Source organism: Jatropha curcas, chromosome 3, assembly GCF_041381405.1.
Source record: "Jatropha curcas cultivar XTBG-Jc1 chromosome 3, XTBG_Jcur_1.0, whole genome shotgun sequence".
NCBI classification, from domain to species: domain Eukaryota; kingdom Viridiplantae; phylum Streptophyta; class Magnoliopsida; order Malpighiales; family Euphorbiaceae; genus Jatropha; species Jatropha curcas.
This window is the reverse complement of record NC_143153.1, coordinates 26,089,802-26,107,774: the sequence shown is the minus strand read 5'-3', so window position 1 is coordinate 26,107,774 and position 17,973 is coordinate 26,089,802. Positions and strand designations below refer to the sequence as shown.

General features: G+C 30.9%; 2 protein-coding genes across 3 annotated transcripts; both read left to right on the top strand.

Annotated features, from left to right (window-relative positions):
* Positions 1–665: 665 nt before the first annotated feature.
* LOC105636620 (Protein kinase superfamily protein) lies at positions 666–2,131 on the top strand. Its single transcript, XM_012219943.4, has one exon. It carries the CDS (start codon positions 865–867, stop codon positions 1,993–1,995), a length of 1,131 nt encoding a protein of 376 aa, XP_012075333.1. The 5' UTR covers positions 666–864; the 3' UTR covers positions 1,996–2,131.
* Positions 2,132–9,444: 7,313 nt separating this feature from the next.
* On the top strand, positions 9,445–16,572 carry ASHH1 (SET domain group 26). 2 transcript variants are annotated; one of them, XM_012219822.4, is made up of 10 exons: positions 9,445–9,569; positions 9,781–9,845; positions 9,943–10,099; positions 10,702–10,788; positions 11,112–11,196; positions 11,285–11,378; positions 11,501–11,699; positions 12,092–12,126; positions 14,821–15,310; positions 16,134–16,572. In XM_012219822.4, the coding sequence occupies exons 1-10, from the start codon at positions 9,549–9,551 to the stop codon at positions 16,407–16,409; spliced, it is 1,509 nt and encodes a 502-aa protein (XP_012075212.1). In that variant the 5' UTR covers positions 9,445–9,548; the 3' UTR covers positions 16,410–16,572. The 2 variants fall into 2 exon arrangements, with proteins under 2 accessions (XP_012075212.1, XP_012075214.1); XM_012219824.4 differs by having other exon boundaries at positions 9,470–9,698.
* The last annotated feature ends 1,401 nt before the right edge of the window (positions 16,573–17,973 follow it).

Sequence of the window (17,973 nt, the reverse complement as noted above, 5' to 3'; positions counted from 1 at the left end):
CAAATCAAAATAATACCATCTTAAAAATGAGCTTTTATGTACATAATTAATTATTTAAACAAATAATTTAGAAATTAACATTACAAAAAAACCGACTACTATACCTATTTTCATAATATTAAATTTAATTATGTTTTTATTAAAAAGAAAGTAAAATTTTACCTACGGATTGTGGCTCAGTTGATAATAGCTCGGTAAGTTGTTAATAGCTCGGTACGTGGGAAGAATTATTGAATTCGATTCGCACTAAAGACACATGCAAAAAAAAGAAAAACAAAGAGTTTTAATTATAACTAAGTCCGGAGCCGGATTAGGCGATCCTGATAATAAGATTCGAATACTGGCAATTTACAAAAATAAAACTTAAATTTATGTTAATACGTCTAATCATTGTTGAATAAATTTTAAAAAGTTTTTTATTTTGTGTTTTTATTTAAATGATAAAATATTACTTTCTAAGCAAACACTGTTTACATATCATATTAATTTTATTTTTCTAATTCGATTATGAAAAAAAAATATTAATTAAGGAAGTATATTATTTACATAATCTGGACATTAAAAATCTGACCTTCCGGAAGCAAATCAATAATGGATTAGTGAGAAATTACCAAATTTTAATCTTGTGCCCTACGAACGCTCCTGATTCAACTCCACCGTCCACCACGCTCTACAGAATCACCACCCACCTTCCCTGGTTGACTCGTCTAGAGTACGACTTCTTCTACAACGACTCCCTTCATCTTCCTTAGAAAAAAACCTTATACACTCAATGATTTTCTTCAATGGCGGCTTTTTGTTCAATCCCTAATTTTCCTTTCTCTCTCTAAAATATTTCACTCTTCTCTACAACCTATCTCTAAAATGAACCCAGTCTTACAGGCAGTCATTGCTGCCGCTGCAAATTTCTTCTTAATAACAGTTCTCTTCGCTTTCATCTGGCTCTTCTGCAAATCCTCTAAAACTCGCTATCGACGCCACGACCACCTTCACAACCTCCAAACCCGCGGCTGGACCGGTAACCGAACAGTACCAAGTAATATGCAGCTATCCTCCATAACCATTGATGAAAGCGCCACTTTTGACCCAAGTCTGAATCGGATCTCCATGGAGGAGCTCAAAATCGCTACAAAGAACTTCTCTGCAGACTTGATCATCGGGGACGGCAGTTTTGGCTTCGTCTACAAAGCTACGCTCTCTGACGGCGTTACCGTCGCCATCAAGAAGCTTGACCCCAACGCTTTTCAAGGTTTTCGGGAGTTTCGGGCGGAGATGGAAACCTTAGGTAAGCTCCGACACCGAAATATCGTGCGAATTTTAGGGTACTGTGTTTCCGGTGTTGATAGGGTATTAATCTACGAGTTCATGGAGAGAGGTAACCTTGATATGTGGCTACACGACACGTTACCGGATAACGAGCAGTTCCCAAGGCCACCGTTGTCTTGGGGAGCAAGGATTAAGGCAGTGAAAGGCGTGGCCAGTGGACTTGCATATTTGCATCAACTTGAAACTCCAATCATACACAGAGACATCAAGGCAAGTAATGTTCTATTGGATTTGGACTTCGTGGCCCATATTGCAGATTTTGGGCTCGCACGCGCAATCGACGGATCACATTCACACGTGTCAACACAGGTGGCCGGAACGATGGGATACATGCCGCCGGAGTACAAGGAAGGGGTAACAATTGCAACGCCTAAAGCAGATGTGTATAGTTTTGGAATTTTAATGATTGAGATTGCAACTGGGGAAAGGCCGAATTTGCCCATGGTTTTGGAAGGGAAGGAGGTAGGGTTGATTGAATGGGCAAGGAAAATGTTGGAGCAAAATAAACATATGGAAATGTTAGATTCAACAATGGGAAAGGACGAGTTAAGTGAAGATGAAGTGAAGGAATATTTTACAATTGCCTCAATGTGTACTAGTGAAATAATGATGGAAAGGCCTTTTATAACTGAAGTTGTTGATTGGTTGAATAGCCTTTATAACGAGTGAATGGTTTGCTACGAAAATGTAAATAGCTTTTGTAGTGTATATTGTCAAGCGGCTAAGGCTGCAACTAGTGTTTAGTGTTTTTATTTGGTTAAAACATTATTTTAATTAATTATTGTGTTTAATAATGTTGCATTTATCCTACCGTTTAGAATTTGAAGTAGTATTTTATGAAACGTTATCCTTATTAATATTTAGTGTTTTATAAATATTGTATGACGCCTATACCCATCACTTGTCTTTGTTCTGTTTTCTATTACCTTACTCTTTGTTTTATTTTTACCGAATATTTCTATTTTGAACCACTATATAAACAGTTAATATCTAAGTGCTAACTGTTAGTAAAACAGTTGACAGTTACTACAAGATTATAAGAGCGTCACAAGATTATGGAATCTTTTATGTAGAATCTTGAACTCATGATTATGAAATCTCACATCAGAAAAATTCAAGTGGAATCTTAAACTCACGAGCGTGGATGCTACATACCTCAATAGACTAGTTGTTTGAGAGGGTAAGGGTCTCCTAACAATGTGCATTGTAAAGAAATGCACAAGTAAGAGATTTTTAGTATAGATTTTAGATAGAAATTATTGTTCAGAATTTAAAGTATTAGAGATTAATATTTACAAATTTATTGAAAATAATGTTTGTTTGATTTTGGAATTTGCACAGTTGTATTGTTCTATTGTTTTCTTATCAAGTGATACTTGTAGTTTATTTCTCTCAAAGAAGTACTTAAACTATATAAATGGTTAAAAGGTCCTACATGACCAATTTTGGAATTTGACGTTGTCGTGAAAATGGAATGCTTTGTGTTGTTAATTATAGTGTGTGCTACTGTTAACTATTTCTCTCGCATGACACCAATGGTCGAGGTCGGGATCGGGTGTCCAGATGGGGCGGTTAATTTCATCCGTTTTGACAAATCCATATTGAAATCGACCTAATGATAAAAATGTTTGAAACTATACAGATTAGGCTATTGGTGATAGAATTTCCAATTTTTTTTTTTTTTTCAGTTTTGGATGTTTAGGAGAAAATGAAGATTTTTTATAAAATCTATTTGAAAAGAAAGTTCTCTCAACAGATTGAGACTATAGAATTCAAACTATGAAGTTTAAATGTTATTTTCCTTGAATATTACATTGATTATAAAAATGAAGTTGTACCTATGGATTGTGGCTCAGTTGGCAACGCATGCTGGGTATGTGGAAAGAGCTCTTGGGTTTGGTCCCACTAAACACACCTGTAGGGAGGGACAAAAGCTTTAATTGTAACTAAACCCTAAGTCGGATTAGCGGGTCTCTGGTAACCGGGTCCAAATACCGGTGGTTTACACAAAAAATAAGATGAAGGTGATATATTTATTTTAGGGTCTGCTCAGCAAATTTAGCTATTATAGTAGCTATTAGCCGTTTTAATAGCTGTCAACTATTTTACTAGTGATTAATTGTTAAATATTAGCTGTTAATAGCTGTCAACTGTTTTACTAGTGGTTAGCTGTTAAATATTAGTTGTTAGTAGTTAACGATTATATAGCGGTTTAAAAGAAAATTGTTTGATACAAATAAATGTTTGATTAGTTGTTTAATATAAAAGAACAAAAAAAGTATGAAAGCGAAGAACAAAATAAAGACAAGTGATGAGTATAATTGTCATGAAAAAATTATAAAACGCTAAACATCAATGAAGATAATGTTTCATAAAACATTGTCTCAAACTCTAAATGCTAGAGTAGATATTGTATTACTGAACGCTATAATTAATTAAAATAGTGTTTCAACTCTATCAAAACACTAAACATTACTTCGAATGCTGCAGCCGAACATGACCTTAATATTACTAGTCTTTTTTATGACGTGCAATGCATATTGACTATGCTCGTTATATGGTCATTTTATATATTCGTTTAATTTTTTTTATTTATACGATATTAAGGTATAAATTTTTATTTAGATTCAGTAGTTAAAATACATTACACTTTATAGATACAATAAATATATTTTTTTTTTTTTTGTTATATGTCAACGTACTTATTAATACAGTTTTTATTATACATTAGTTGCTTTCATTTTCTTTTTTAAAGAAAAACTAAATTGATTTATAAAAATCATTTTATGGTTTCTATTATAAGTTTTATAATTAAGTTACATGTTTTGTTAATAACTTTCACCATAATCTCTTGTGGTAAACAAATATACTTTAACAATAGAAAAAGAAATCAATCTAATAAATCAAATTAAATATTTACAAATAATAATAAATTTTCATTTTTATTTTTTCTTATCCAATTAAGATTATGAAAGCATTTAAAAAATTATTAATAAAATTATATTCTTTAATAGAAATAGGATTTGAATTTTATAAGATATTAATGTAACTAATAAAATTCGAGATGTTTATTTTTTATCTTAATTTTTTGGCCAACAAAATTAGAGTGCAATTTGTAATAAAAAAAAATTTAATCATATCTTTTTTAAGTAAATATTTGAATCATCTAGATATATTTATTTAAAATAAATTAAAAAATATATTCAAATGCCTTATATTTACATATATTATTTAAAATAATAATGCTGAAGCTAAATTAAAAATTATAACAATAATAAATTATTAAAAATTATTAATTTATTATTAATAATTTACATAATAATATCTCTTCGAAAAAAATTTACATAATAATAAAATAAAATAAAATATAATTAGACATAAGATAATAATATTAAAATTTTAAAATTTGAAATGCTTAATTTTCTATATATTTATCTATTAAAAAAATAAAAAAAACATCCAATCAAATTATAAAAATATTATATATTTTTAGGTTAAAATTTTTTAATTAGCTAAGACTAACATTATTTTAGGATATCTTAAATTTCACAAGAACAATATCGGCAAATATATTATTTCCCCCTTGTTCTCATTTTTATATATAGTATAGAAGTATAGATAGATATAGATAAATAAATATATTAGTCATCCATTCCTGCGTTAGACAAACTATAATATATGTCTTCGTTGAGTTCATTATTAACCATTTACAATAAAATTATACTACTAAAAATAAATAATTTAATATTTTTGGAAATCTTAATTTTAAAAAATTTTAAAGAAGTTAAATAATATATTTTGTTCAACATTAATCTATATTTATATCTCTATCCATAGAATAATAAGATTTCTTAAAACATCTTTAATGATATCTTGGGCGCGTTCGACGGTAGCTTTTAGAGTAGTGTCACGACCTAAATTCGTGGGCCACACCGGCACTAGAACTTAGGTAAACATAAATTTTCCAAAACCCGTAGTAAATCTAAATCATTAACTAATCTAAAATGAAGCCCAACTTTTATTTATAAACAATAAGCCCATAAAATACGTAAAATTTTTATTTAAGTTTACGGCCGATCATATTATCATATAATCAAATGTAAATCACATAAGCGTATAACAACTACACTATGGGCTTCTAGCTCACAAATGCATACGTCCAAAATTAACAGAATCTTTACATTGAAAATGTAACTATTTTATTGTGTTTCTACAAATAAATATATTAGAAGAAACTATTAACTGCGGAGCTCAACTAAAATTTACTTACAACCTGATCATATAAATAGTAATTACATGGAAAAAGCGAGCGTTATAAGTAACTAATACATTCTTAGCTTTATGGTAGTGGGAAACAGAATTAATGTAGGAACAGAGAAAGACTATTTCCTGAAAAATTTAAATAAAAATGGGAGTGAGTTCTACAATAACAACTAAGTGAACACTTGAATCAGTCATACATATGGCACCACAATAACAACTGCAAACAATAGCACCTTCACATAATCAAACGAATGAAAATTGGTCAATGGCGTCACGGAAACCCCCGATGAGCCGTCCTCACACATGACCGCCCTCTCAAATGTGTGGACCAGAGAACCGATCTCCCATACATGGCCGACCGATCAAATCCTTGCTTGATCATCCTTCTTATTTTTTTTATACTCTCTTTTCGTTTCATACCAACAGGCAACCACCTGTAGTTTTTCATTTCATATATCATCAGATACACACAGGGCATTAATCTCCCCATATAAGGCTAACAGTATCTATGACCATTCTCACAAAACCGTGGTAACCCACTTTATTATAATTCTACACAAACAAAGCATAACAATATCATCGTACAAATAATCAAACAATTTATTCAACATAATGTATCAAATTACCAATTAATATACAAACATAAAAAAATATAATTATAATATAAGTATATAAATATAATGATATATTAATAATAATATAATAATATAAAAATGATTACTAACTTAACATTTATAAGCTTCTTTATATGATAAAGAATGTATGTATGTATAATGATATGTCCTATTTATTATTATTTACAGCCATAGAGAAAAGAGGAAGCTGTGGCTTGAGATTTGACTTGGTAAGAGCGGTAGACGAACTCGGTCTAGTTGTAAACAAGTTGAAAATAGAATTTTTGGGTTAAAAAGGATCGGCAGAAGCTCTAACGCTCAAAATCCAGTTCTCCCAGCGTTAGTATAGCCAGAATGTATGAGAATAGAGGTTGCAAATACGCCGGTGAGGAGTTGACAGCGAAAGAGAAGCCGATTTCGCCAGCTGGTGACAGGTCTTGCCGGAAAACCCAGAAAGAGTGCTAATGGCTCTACTGCCCAATCGGAAAACAACGCAGCTCTTTTCGTTAGCTGCGCTGACTGGAAACAAAGGGAGAGAGAGTCTAGGGCTTCGTCGTCGATAAGATAGAGATTGGAGTCGCCAGAAAGTCGAAGAGCAGGAGACGCGATTTTTCGGTCGAACAAAATCGTAGGTCTCCTGCGCTGGCTGCGTAGGCCTGAGATAACAGAGGAGAGGGAGAGAGAGAGAGCGGCAAGGGAGCTGTGATGGCGACGGTAGGAGGCGATGGCAGAGTCGACGTTGGTCTCAGGCGGTCGTAAAATGAAAAGGGGAGGGGGAGGGGATGTGGCACGATTGGGAGAGAAAGGAGAATGAGGATGGAGATTTTTTTTGGTATTTTTAAGTTTCTAGAATTTTCTTATTGGTTGATGGGATTTGGGTCGATTTGAGTCTGGTTTGGCTTAAATCATGGTTTTAGCTTGGTTTTTCAATTAATTTGTGAATTTTTTTACGATTTGGTTTAGTAAATATAAAATATATTTGCAATAAATTTGTTCAATAAATTCAGAAGACATTAATTTTATTATTTTTAAATATAATAATGTCCTACAATATGATTGGTTAGAATTTATATTTAAAGTTTTAAATGAAAAACTTTTGAAAATAATTTTCCGGATTGTTTCAAGTAGCTTTTAGTGTTTTAAATTAGTCAAAATATTATTTTTCTATTGTATTTGGTAACTTGATATATAGAGTAGCTTTCAAAGATTTATGAAGTGTTTTCTAAAATATTATGTCGCCTGATTTTTAGCGTTTCACTCTTTTTATTGAAATTTTTTTTACAACTTTATCCTTAATTAATATAAAATTCTTTTGTTATCACATTACATGTTTATTATCTTGATATCTGGCTTATTTATAATTGATAGTAAAAGAAAAAAACTTATTTATAATTGATAGTAAGGGAAAAAAAAAACGTTATTTATATATTTGTATTTAAACTCAAACAAATATTAAAAATTAAAAATGTTGATCTCCTAAAATATTAAAAATTTTCAATTTATTTATAAAATAATGAACTTTTCAATTTTTGCTACTTTTAATTCTGAAAGTTTAGGTTTAGTGAAATCATTTTTTTATAATGAATTTAATTGAAAATTATAGATAAATATTTGAATGTCTTTTTTTATCATTTTAAATTTATTTGCAATAAAACAGTTATTTTTATTGAATACTTTCGCCTTCAGCCACAGTTTAAATAGCTAACAACTAACCAACATCTACTAGTTAATAATTATTAAAATAACTAATATCTTTAGAACAGTTGGTATTGCCGAAAAGGTCCCTTATAATATCCTTAATTATTTCCAATCAAAAAATTTTAATTTAATATATACACACACACATATATATATATAGTATTTAAATAATTATATAAATAGATAATTTTAACTTTTGAATTTTTAAATATAATCCACACAAACACATGTGAAATCTTAATATCTATTAGATCATTGGCAGGAGGTAAATTGTATATTTTAAAATTGTAATTCAATATCAATAGATATTAAAATTGCTGAATACATGTCTCTGATTTATTTTTTATTTTTTTGCTATTCCTCTTCCTTTTTTGATTGGAGTGAAAATTAATGAAAAGCTAAAATTCAATTTATCATTAGTTGCTTGTTTCTAGTCAAATACTTTTTTAAATAAAATATTAGATATTAATTAAGTATAATTTTAAAATTAATAATAATTTTTTATTTATTATCTGCAATTATTTTATTAAGTGCATTTCATTTCACTCTTAATATCGTTATATCATGTAAACATTAGTTTAAAAATATTAGCAATCAATTATAATATGAATATTATCTAAATAGAGATGAATTTTAATTGAAAATTATTGCATTTGAAATCATGCTTTAACATTATAAAAATTAAGACAATATAAGAGAAAAATCATAACCATACTTAATATTATATAAAAATAAATTAAGGAGTATAAACAACGAATAAAAAACGAATACGTACAACACTTATAATAATAAAACTAGCAATTATAAAATACAATGATATATTAATTAATAGCAAAATTATTAATAATAAAAATTGAAAAATTGAAAAATTAAATTATACTTATTTAGTATACTAATTATCAACAATTTGTTCTAAATCATACAAAACAACTTAGTTTAATCAATGGTTTCACCTATTTTCTCCTAAAGAATATAGTAATTTTATTACAATCATTTTTACAGAACAAAGCTTTATATATTTACTTTAGTCAACCATATGTAGTTTGATTTATCTTTTCATTTATATGAGGAGTGAGAGATCTGAGAGATCTCAAGTTAAGATTTTCATGAATATGAAGTAAAAAGTTCAGAGTCATATTAATTACATAAGTTTTTACCAATTTAGGGTTATCTTGTCCTGTTATGTAAATTGATTTGATTTAAAATACTAGTACTTTCTATTTTAAGATTTTTATTCCTTTTTGTTTTTCTTTTTTAAACAAATCTAACTTGTTAATTAATTAAAAAATAATTCTTAAATCTAAATGCAAGGAGTATATGAAGTTAATAAATCTAAACAAAAAAGTTAACAATTTATTATTATTTTATTTTTTCGAACAAAAAGATACCACAATTATCTTTATTACTTATAGAAGATATGTTTTTATTTATACCAAATGAGCTTATGTTTTCTGGATTGATTTTAAAAATTAAATGCAAATAAATTCTTAAATTCCGGGCCCCATCTACAAAATAGAAGGTTCAAAGTTTACAGTTAAGACGGCGTCGTTTTTGTACTTTTCTATCTTCTTCCTCTTTTCCTCGTGCGCCTGTTCTGGAACTGCCACAGGCTGTTTCTCGTTCTCGTCCCGTTGGCACAACCCTAAAATGCGTGAATTTTTAGTAACTGTATGAAGACCTAATTCAACTTAGGTGTTTTCTATTTCTCGTCTTCTTGAACATACTAAGTGAAGGATTTTATTTCATTTTACCTTTCCTTTCCTGTTTCATCTGCTACTTGTATATAAAATTCAGATGGTATATGCGCTGTTCAATCCAAAAATCATTTTCCATTTCTTTATTTTTCCTGTTTTAAATAAAACATTTTTTTTGGCTTTAGGATTTGTGGATCGAAGCACAGCAACAGTATGAGCACATTCAACAGAATGAGTTTTCGCATAGAAAGTAAGTCTTATCTTTTTTCTTTCTTTTTTTTTTTTCCTTAAATGATGATGGCAATCACTGAAAATTTTTTCATTTGTTTGTTTGGTAATTATTTCAGACATAGGAAGCAAAAGGAAGAGGACATTGCCATATGTGAATGCAGATTTGACGCCAGTGATCTTGAGAGTGCTTGTGGTGAGAGGTGCTTGAATGTTTTAACTAGCACAGAATGCACTCCTGGTTATTGCCGTTGTGGTATCTTTTGCAAGAATCAGGTTAACTGGCATATTTTTATTTGTGTTCATATATATATATATATATAAAAGATAAGGCCAGGATCATAAGTAATTACTCTGTTGGCGCATATATACTTTTGAATTCTTTGAGTAGATTTTTCTATCCCGTCGTGGAATTCTGGTGTTTGACATGGTCAATGGATTTGAAGAATGCATATGTGCATATTTATTGGGCTTTCTTGCCTTCATTTTTTCAGAATTTGTAATAACCTTTTTTTTTCATGTTAAAATTTCTTTATTTTGTAAGTAAAGAATTGTTTAATTGTGAAGTTTATGTGAAATTATCTTTTTGAACCCCAAAGGAAGAGAAAACAAAATCTATGTTTGCAAACCACTTTATGCAGAATCATATTGTTGAACATAATTTGGATACACATTCTCTTAGACAACATATTTTAATTGCCCTCCCAAGCAGATGTTCTTTTTATTTTGTTTGATAAGTTGCTAATATATTTTCCTCCCATAATATAGACAATTCCTAGCTTTATACTAAATCTTTCAAGTTATGTGGACATTTGAGGTTCATATGACCGCAACTAACAGTTTAGCTACACCCCCCCCCCCTTTTCCGGTTGTTACAGAGATTTCAGAGATGTGAGTATGCTAAAACAAAGTTATTTAAAACTGAAGACCGTGGATGGGGTCTTCTTGCTGATGAGGAAATAAAGGTAAAACTGATCCCTTGGCATGAACTTTTGCAATTATATAGAAGATTCATAGTTCAGTGGAATCTCTGGTAAGCTAGTCACTTTTAAGATGATTGACTATTATCTTTTGCAAGAACAACACTATCAACTGTGTATACTCTTTATCTTGTAGAAGCAGAAAACATCATGAGAGGATGTTTAATGCATCTCTTGCCAACATTTAGCATTGGTTCGGCTTATTTGATCGACTCCTAATACTTGCCTTACTTAGCTGTTGTTATCAAATGTGGAGTTGTTATGTTTATTGTTGATCTGAGTGAGCATTTCTTTCATAAATAGTGCAGGCTGGGCAGTTCATTATTGAGTACTGTGGGGAAGTAATATCATGGAAAGAAGCAAAGCGACGATCTCAAGCTTATGAAAATCAAGGTGAAATATAATTGGATGGTTTACAATTATATGTCTGTATTTCCTGTTTATGAAAAGCGGCTTTATTCTTTTGTGTGGCTTGATACAGGTCTCAAAGATGCATTTATCATATCACTCAACTCCTCTGAATCCATTGATGCCACTAGAAAGGGCAGCCTAGCTAGATTCATCAATCATTCATGGTGAGCCTCTTTAATCAGAAGTCATTGAAGCATTAGATGCTTCCTTATGGGAATTTGCACTTTCTTGGATACTTGTGCTTGTCCAGTTTTGACATTGGCTTTTCATATATAAAATATTGTAGCCAGCCTAATTGTGAGACAAGAAAGTGGAATGTTTTGGGGGAAATAAGAGTTGGAATATTTGCAAAGCAGGATATTTCCATTGGCACTGAACTGGGATATGATTACAATTTTGAATGGTATGGTGGTGCTAAGGTTCGTTGCCTCTGTCGTGCAGACAGCTGTTCTGGGTTTTTGGGAGCAAAATCTCGTGGTTTCCAGGTAAATTTTGAATGGTTATAATAGTTCTGGATCTAAATTTGAAGAAATGCAAAAAACATGTTTGGCCAGTTTGCCAGTGTATTTCACTTGAAAATTACAGTTTTGAAAATAACATTCAATTTTCTTTGGCTAGTAACCTAGTGGTTAACTACCTAACTTTTAATGCAGAAGGTCGAAGGTTTGGACCTTCCCCTTCCCTTTTAAGAATTTATGATCTACAAAAAAATAAATGAATAAATAAAATAAAATTTAATTTTTTTTGAGGAATATTGTGACAGATGCATATGCTAGTATCAATTTGAGACTTTCAGTTGTCTTTGTTTAGTTTTTATTTGGTTTGTTGTGACAATGTAGTTCTACTTATCTGTTCCTTCTTCCTGTTTGTTCGACAGGAGGATACTTATCTATGGGAAGACAACGATGATAGGTAATGTTTCTTTTTCTCTATTTTGTATAATGCTAAAGTTCTAATCACTAATTATTTAATTTCATCATCATTGTCATTTTTCCTCTCCACTTTTATTGATACAATAACCAGCTTTATTCTTGAGAAATGTTTGAATATGATGCACATAGCATGTTTACGTTAGTTTAATCAATGGGAGATTAAGTTTCATACTTTACCTCTTGTGGTCCAAATAAAAATCAGCACACCTAAAAATAACAGCAACAAAGCACAGCTGAAGCTGGAAGCAATTATGAAGTCTCTAGTATCACAGATGTAAAGAGAGAATCTCAATCGGATTTTCTAGGAGAAACCTTGTCAGAAGGAACTTGAGAGATAGATAGATAGAGAGGGATAGATCTTTTGAATAGAGCTCCTCATCTTTTATTTCTTGTTGCCTTTTTTAAACTTTGCATAAAACATCACTAATAAAATTAAGTTTATACATTCATGACTGTAATTCTTGTTTAAAGGTATTGCTTGTCCCGTCACTTTTCAGTATTGGACCTATAACTGGTTGACTGGTAGACTGGCTCAGATACTTAACCGAGTCAAACTTCAAGAGGGTGGCTTTCGATTGAAAAGTGAATCTGATATAAACTCCTCAAATTGGGTCTTCCTCTCTTTTGCTTTGCCTTAACAATTTTTGTTTTAAAAGACTTATGCCGTCTGTTGTTGGATGAATTACAGTCAGAAATTTTGGAAATCAAGACGTGCATAATGCCATAATCTATTCAGGTTTATTCCAACTTTAGCAATAATTCCAACTATTTTGTACCATTCCATCTTTGTTTAAAGCTGCTGCTTGCCTTTCACTTTCTGTTCTCTGGCCCCTTCAGCCATATTAGTTATCTTGAGGAATGCTGGGATATTTGTGCTTGATAGAGAATACTATTGGTTTCATTTTAAACAATGGTATATTAGTTTTCCAAGATCACACTAAAGTTTATCCCTTGTATCTTGCATATAAAGAAAGGCCTCCGAGAGTCTTGGTATGAAAACATTATGACATACTGGAAAAATGGATACAGTACTACATGTGTCATCTGTACAATGCAATCTCCTTTGTTGTCTATATCCGTTGAGTTGAGCTGGCACAAAGCTTGACCAGGTTGAGGCTAGAAGCTGAGAATCTAACCTTAAGAAAGCACATTGACTTTTGTTGTTTTATTTCTACATAAAAAATAATGATTCTTCTCATGCTCTCTTTAGACAACATCAAAGCTCAAATTGTCTTTCATCGTCTATTTCTTATTTATCAATATCCTTGAACCAACTTTTCTTCTTCTGGATTCGATCCCTCAAAATAAATAAATAAACAAACAAAAATAAAAAGAGAAAGATTTATTGCTCTTGTACTTCAATCACTTTGATATTCTTCTGCTGCAAACACCGGCAATAGCAATGTTGTGAAGCTTCATACTTTCATATTATGTCAGGATCCCAGTTACAAGATAATGTATTGTACTCTTGGATCCCACATTGGAAATATGGTACTTTCATAATGTGGGTTTTGTATGAACTTGGGCTCTCCAATCTTAATGCTAGTTTTTGGGGCATTGGTTCTCCAAAGTTCATAATAATTTGGTAGCATAGCCAATCATTGTTTCTCCTAGTTGCAACTGAGCGGTGCAGGTGTTGACGCTAGAATTGCAATGTTCGCTCGGGGCTAGGTGGTGACGTCGGTATTGCAGTGTTTGCCTATAGCTAGGGGGAAAAAATAGTACACAACCTCCCTAGCACAAAGCCAACCCTTTGTTGGCGCTAGGACTGCAAAGTATGGTGGGATGGTAGGGTCCTAGTTGCAAGATAAGGTATGGGAGTTTTCTTGGATCTCACATTGGAAGTATGGGATTTCAATGTGGGATTTTTATGAACTTGGACTCTCCAACCTCTGTGGCAGCTACCTTTTAATGTATGGTTCTCCGAAGGTCATAACATATTGATTGAGTTCTGGAAATATATTAGTGGTCTTGCCCTTATGATATAACCTCAATCAACTAGAATAGAACTATTCAGTGGTTACTCCCTCACTCTGGCTTCTTAAATCCTTGTATTGCAGTGACTTGTACTTCTTCCATCTCAACCAATAATTTCATTGGATACGCATTGTTTACTTAGTAATTTACCATGGTTGATTGATTTAACTAGTTTCTTTATCTATTTCCTACCTGATTTTTACTTATCAAAACTAATGGCTTGTAATTCTATTGTGTGCACCCTGAATGCAAGAGCTCCCCATGTCTTGGTGCTGCTGCACTTATGTTCCATTTTGCTTGTCTTGGAACTTTTAAAATAGTCAAAGCTCTATGATATGACTGGATTGATTTGGTCATTGATCACACGAAATCGGAGCTTTCAATTTGGTAATTGGGAAGCTAATTTAAAGATAGTGGTCCTTAAGTTTTTACCTTTATTTTTTTTGGAATTTTGCATAATTGCTGAAAGTATTGGTTTCTGTATTAAACTATTTATTTGACAGATGAATGCCAAGAGAAAATAGATTCCATTCTCCAGGAAGGTCGATATTAAAAAAATTTGGATAAATTGAAACCAGTATATGTGGAAACCAAAATCCTGCACTACTGCACATACCTATGAACTGTATCTTGTGATGTGTTATCCATAGTGATATTCTTTGTTATAACATTTGCCTTAGACTTGTTCTGGATACAGGTATTCTGTTGAAAAAATTCCAATTTATGATTCTGCAGAAGATGAGCCTGCCAACAAGCTCCCAAAACTAGTGAGCTCCTCCAATTCTGTGTTTGATGCTGGCAGAAATGTTGAATACTCTATGATTGCGAATTTTAATGTGGGATCTGAAAGTCAGTCAGTTTACGCTTTTAATGTTAAGCCACTGGCTTCAATATCTGAAGAAGATGCAGTTATGAAGCCAGTAAAGACTGAAATAAGTAAAGATATAAATTTGTTTGCCCAAGATGATCAACAGGCATTTGTGCAAAACAATGCAATGGTCTCTCTCATTGAATCTGATAGTGGATGCCGTAATTATCACATAGGGCGAGGTCCTATGCCAAAGAAACGTCCAAAGCGGTTTCCTAATGGAAAGAAAAAGAATCTGGCAGAAAATCAAGTCGATGCAAAACAAGTCGTCAAACTCTTAGCACTAAAAGAAGCACAAGAGGAAGTGCTTACATATGAGGTAGTGCCGTTATCTCTATGAATATACGTTTTTAGTTAGACTTGTTTTGGCAAACTTAGATAGATTTTATACCTGGTTTTGCTATTGTCACCGTGAACAGATCTGATAGAATTGAGTTTATGAGTTTCCCAGTAAGCCTTCACTAGGTTAGCTCAAAGCCACTCTGCAATAGGTCTTAACTTTAACAAACAAAAAAGAAAAAAAAATGCATATAAATGAGCAGCGTACTCGTGGAATGGTTCCATGATATATGATCTAGAATCTAAGTATGACAAATTTGACCCCATCAGAGTGCTAACAGCAATAGCAATTAGCAATATTATTCTTCGAAAAAATTTATGTTCTTGATAAAAGGCAGCTTTCATTTGCGTTGAATTTTCCTTTTGGTTATATCTGCTTCTGTATAATTCGTTAACATTAAACTGAGGAAATGATTTCTAATGAATCTTGAGTTGCGCAATAATTTTACGTGAATATTCTGGACCTAATATGAACATGCTCTAAGAGATGCATGAATGCCAATGTATTCAAAACCTAAAAATTGCAAAGAGACAAGGAAAGAAGATGGGTACATATGTATGCAATATGCGGCCTACTTTTGGACATGATTTTGCAGCATGGAATTGGAAGCTTTGTTAATTTTGGGCAGTCAATTGTTTTTTCCCCCTAGCAAAAATAATCAATGATATGAAAATTTTTCTACTAGTCTTCCGAGTTCATTGCACATTACAAGGTGAAGTGATGGATAGTCCTCTCTCTACCTCTTTTTAACAATACATTATATTTTCACAGAATGTGCTAAAAATTGAGTTCTACTATGCAGGAAATGAAGAACGGAGCGGCCTCACAGCTTGATTCCTTATATAATGAAATAAGACCTGCAATTGAGGAGCATGAGAGGGATAACCAGGATAGTGTAGCTACAAGTGTAGCTGAGAAGTGGATAGAAGTATGCTGCCAAAAATTGAAGGCAGAATTTGACCTCTACTCTTCAATTATAAAGAATGTCGTCTGCACTCCTCGGAGAGCAACTGATCAACCACAACCTTCTGAAACAGGAGGAATCAACGATAATGAGGTGAAGTACTTGGGATTTTGAACATACAGTCATTTTCTTCAAAGTAACGATTTAGGACTTGTTTACTTTCATTTTGTTTCATTTTTAGAAAACTAGAGAATACATCCATCCACCTCTACTTATTACTCAACTTAGGTTGTATTAGTATTATCTTCTGGAAGAGATGGAAGTTTTCTTTTCTTTCTTTTGTTTGTTTCCTTTATCTTTTTTTTTTTTCCCTGAAGGTAAAAGGTCAAATTTTAGTGCAATAGGACTATCAATCTACTAGGTGTAAATGCTGATGAAATAATTAATTTTAAAAAAAAATCGTAATAAAATATAATGTTAATAATTTTATACACGTGATTAATATATATTCCTATGCGCTTATTACTGTATTATTTGTAATTATATATGCATGGAATATATAAAAAAAAAAAAACTTTATAAATGTTCAAAGATTTATGTACACAATGGGATTGAGGACTTTTTATTAAAAAAAAAAAAAAGTGTTTTAAATTTTTTATTTTTATCCAATAGTAAAGTACCTGTTTCTTCCCTTTTTTTTATTTTAAATGTACATATATCTATTTATATTTAGTACCTATTTTTATTTATGAATGATTTTGTGAATAAATATATCATGTCTTTAATCCATGTATTTGCATTGTGTATTTTCTATTTAACCAATTAAAAAATATGTGTCCGCACACACATAATATTAAAAATATGGATTATAAAATAGAAAATTCATTTACGTATAATAAGTTTAAATATAATAGTAAGCCTTGATGATACGTAATATAATGAAAGGCATTTGTTATCCGAGCATGTCTAAATAATAAACTATTGAAAAATCCTGAATTTGAGGTTGAATCCAAATATTTGATGCAACATTTCAATATTAATTTTAGAAACAATTTTTTTAAACTTAATATTTAGTATTGATTTTTTAAAATTTAATGTTTATATCAATATTCAATTTTAATTCTTTCAAAGTTAAAAAAAAAAAAAAAAAACAAGTCTTAAACTTTTACAGTTTATATAAATATATATAATTTTATTAATTATGTAATGAGTTTGCTCAGTCCAAACTGGTTAAAAGTTTTAAAAAATAAATCCAAACTCGTTCTATGAATTGAAATCCGAATCTATTACGGATTCAAGCTAAAGTGGGCCAAGGAAAATGATACAAATCCAAACCTCATAAATTAATTGGTCCAACTAAACGGGTCTTTTTTAAGAAATTGATACATCGTTATATTAATAGTTTCCCTGTTCAGCATGGCAAAAATTTAATAGTAAATTAATTCATTTTTTAGAGAAAATTTAATAGTAAATTAATTCAATTTAATAATGATTATATTCATTTAATATACCATCAATATTATTGAAGATAGTATTTTATTTATTTCACTCAAACTACTGACAGTTTATAATTTTTTTTCACAGGGACCAAGAAGATAATTAGTTTATCTTGATTCTATTTTAAATTATCTCAATACCCTTTTACTAATTTTTTAACACTATGCTCTATAGTTACAATGAAATTCAATAAATAAGAGTAGAAAATGAAAATAAAAATTTAATAACAAATTAAGTTGAA

Bases quoted from the DNA above. Each gene is read 5' to 3' on its own strand.
- LOC105636620 (XM_012219943.4), top strand. From the start codon at position 865: ATGAACCCAGTCTTACAGGCAGTCATTGCTGCCGCTGCAAATTTCTTC.
- ASHH1 (XM_012219822.4), top strand. From the start codon at position 9,549: ATGCGTGAATTTTTAGTAACT. The intron at 10,100-10,701 runs GTTAACTGGCAT...CGGTTGTTACAG, and splicing joins GTATCTTTTGCAAGAATCAG to AGATTTCAGAGATGTGAGTA. The intron at 11,379-11,500 runs GTGAGCCTCTTT...AAAATATTGTAG, and splicing joins AGATTCATCAATCATTCATG to CCAGCCTAATTGTGAGACAA.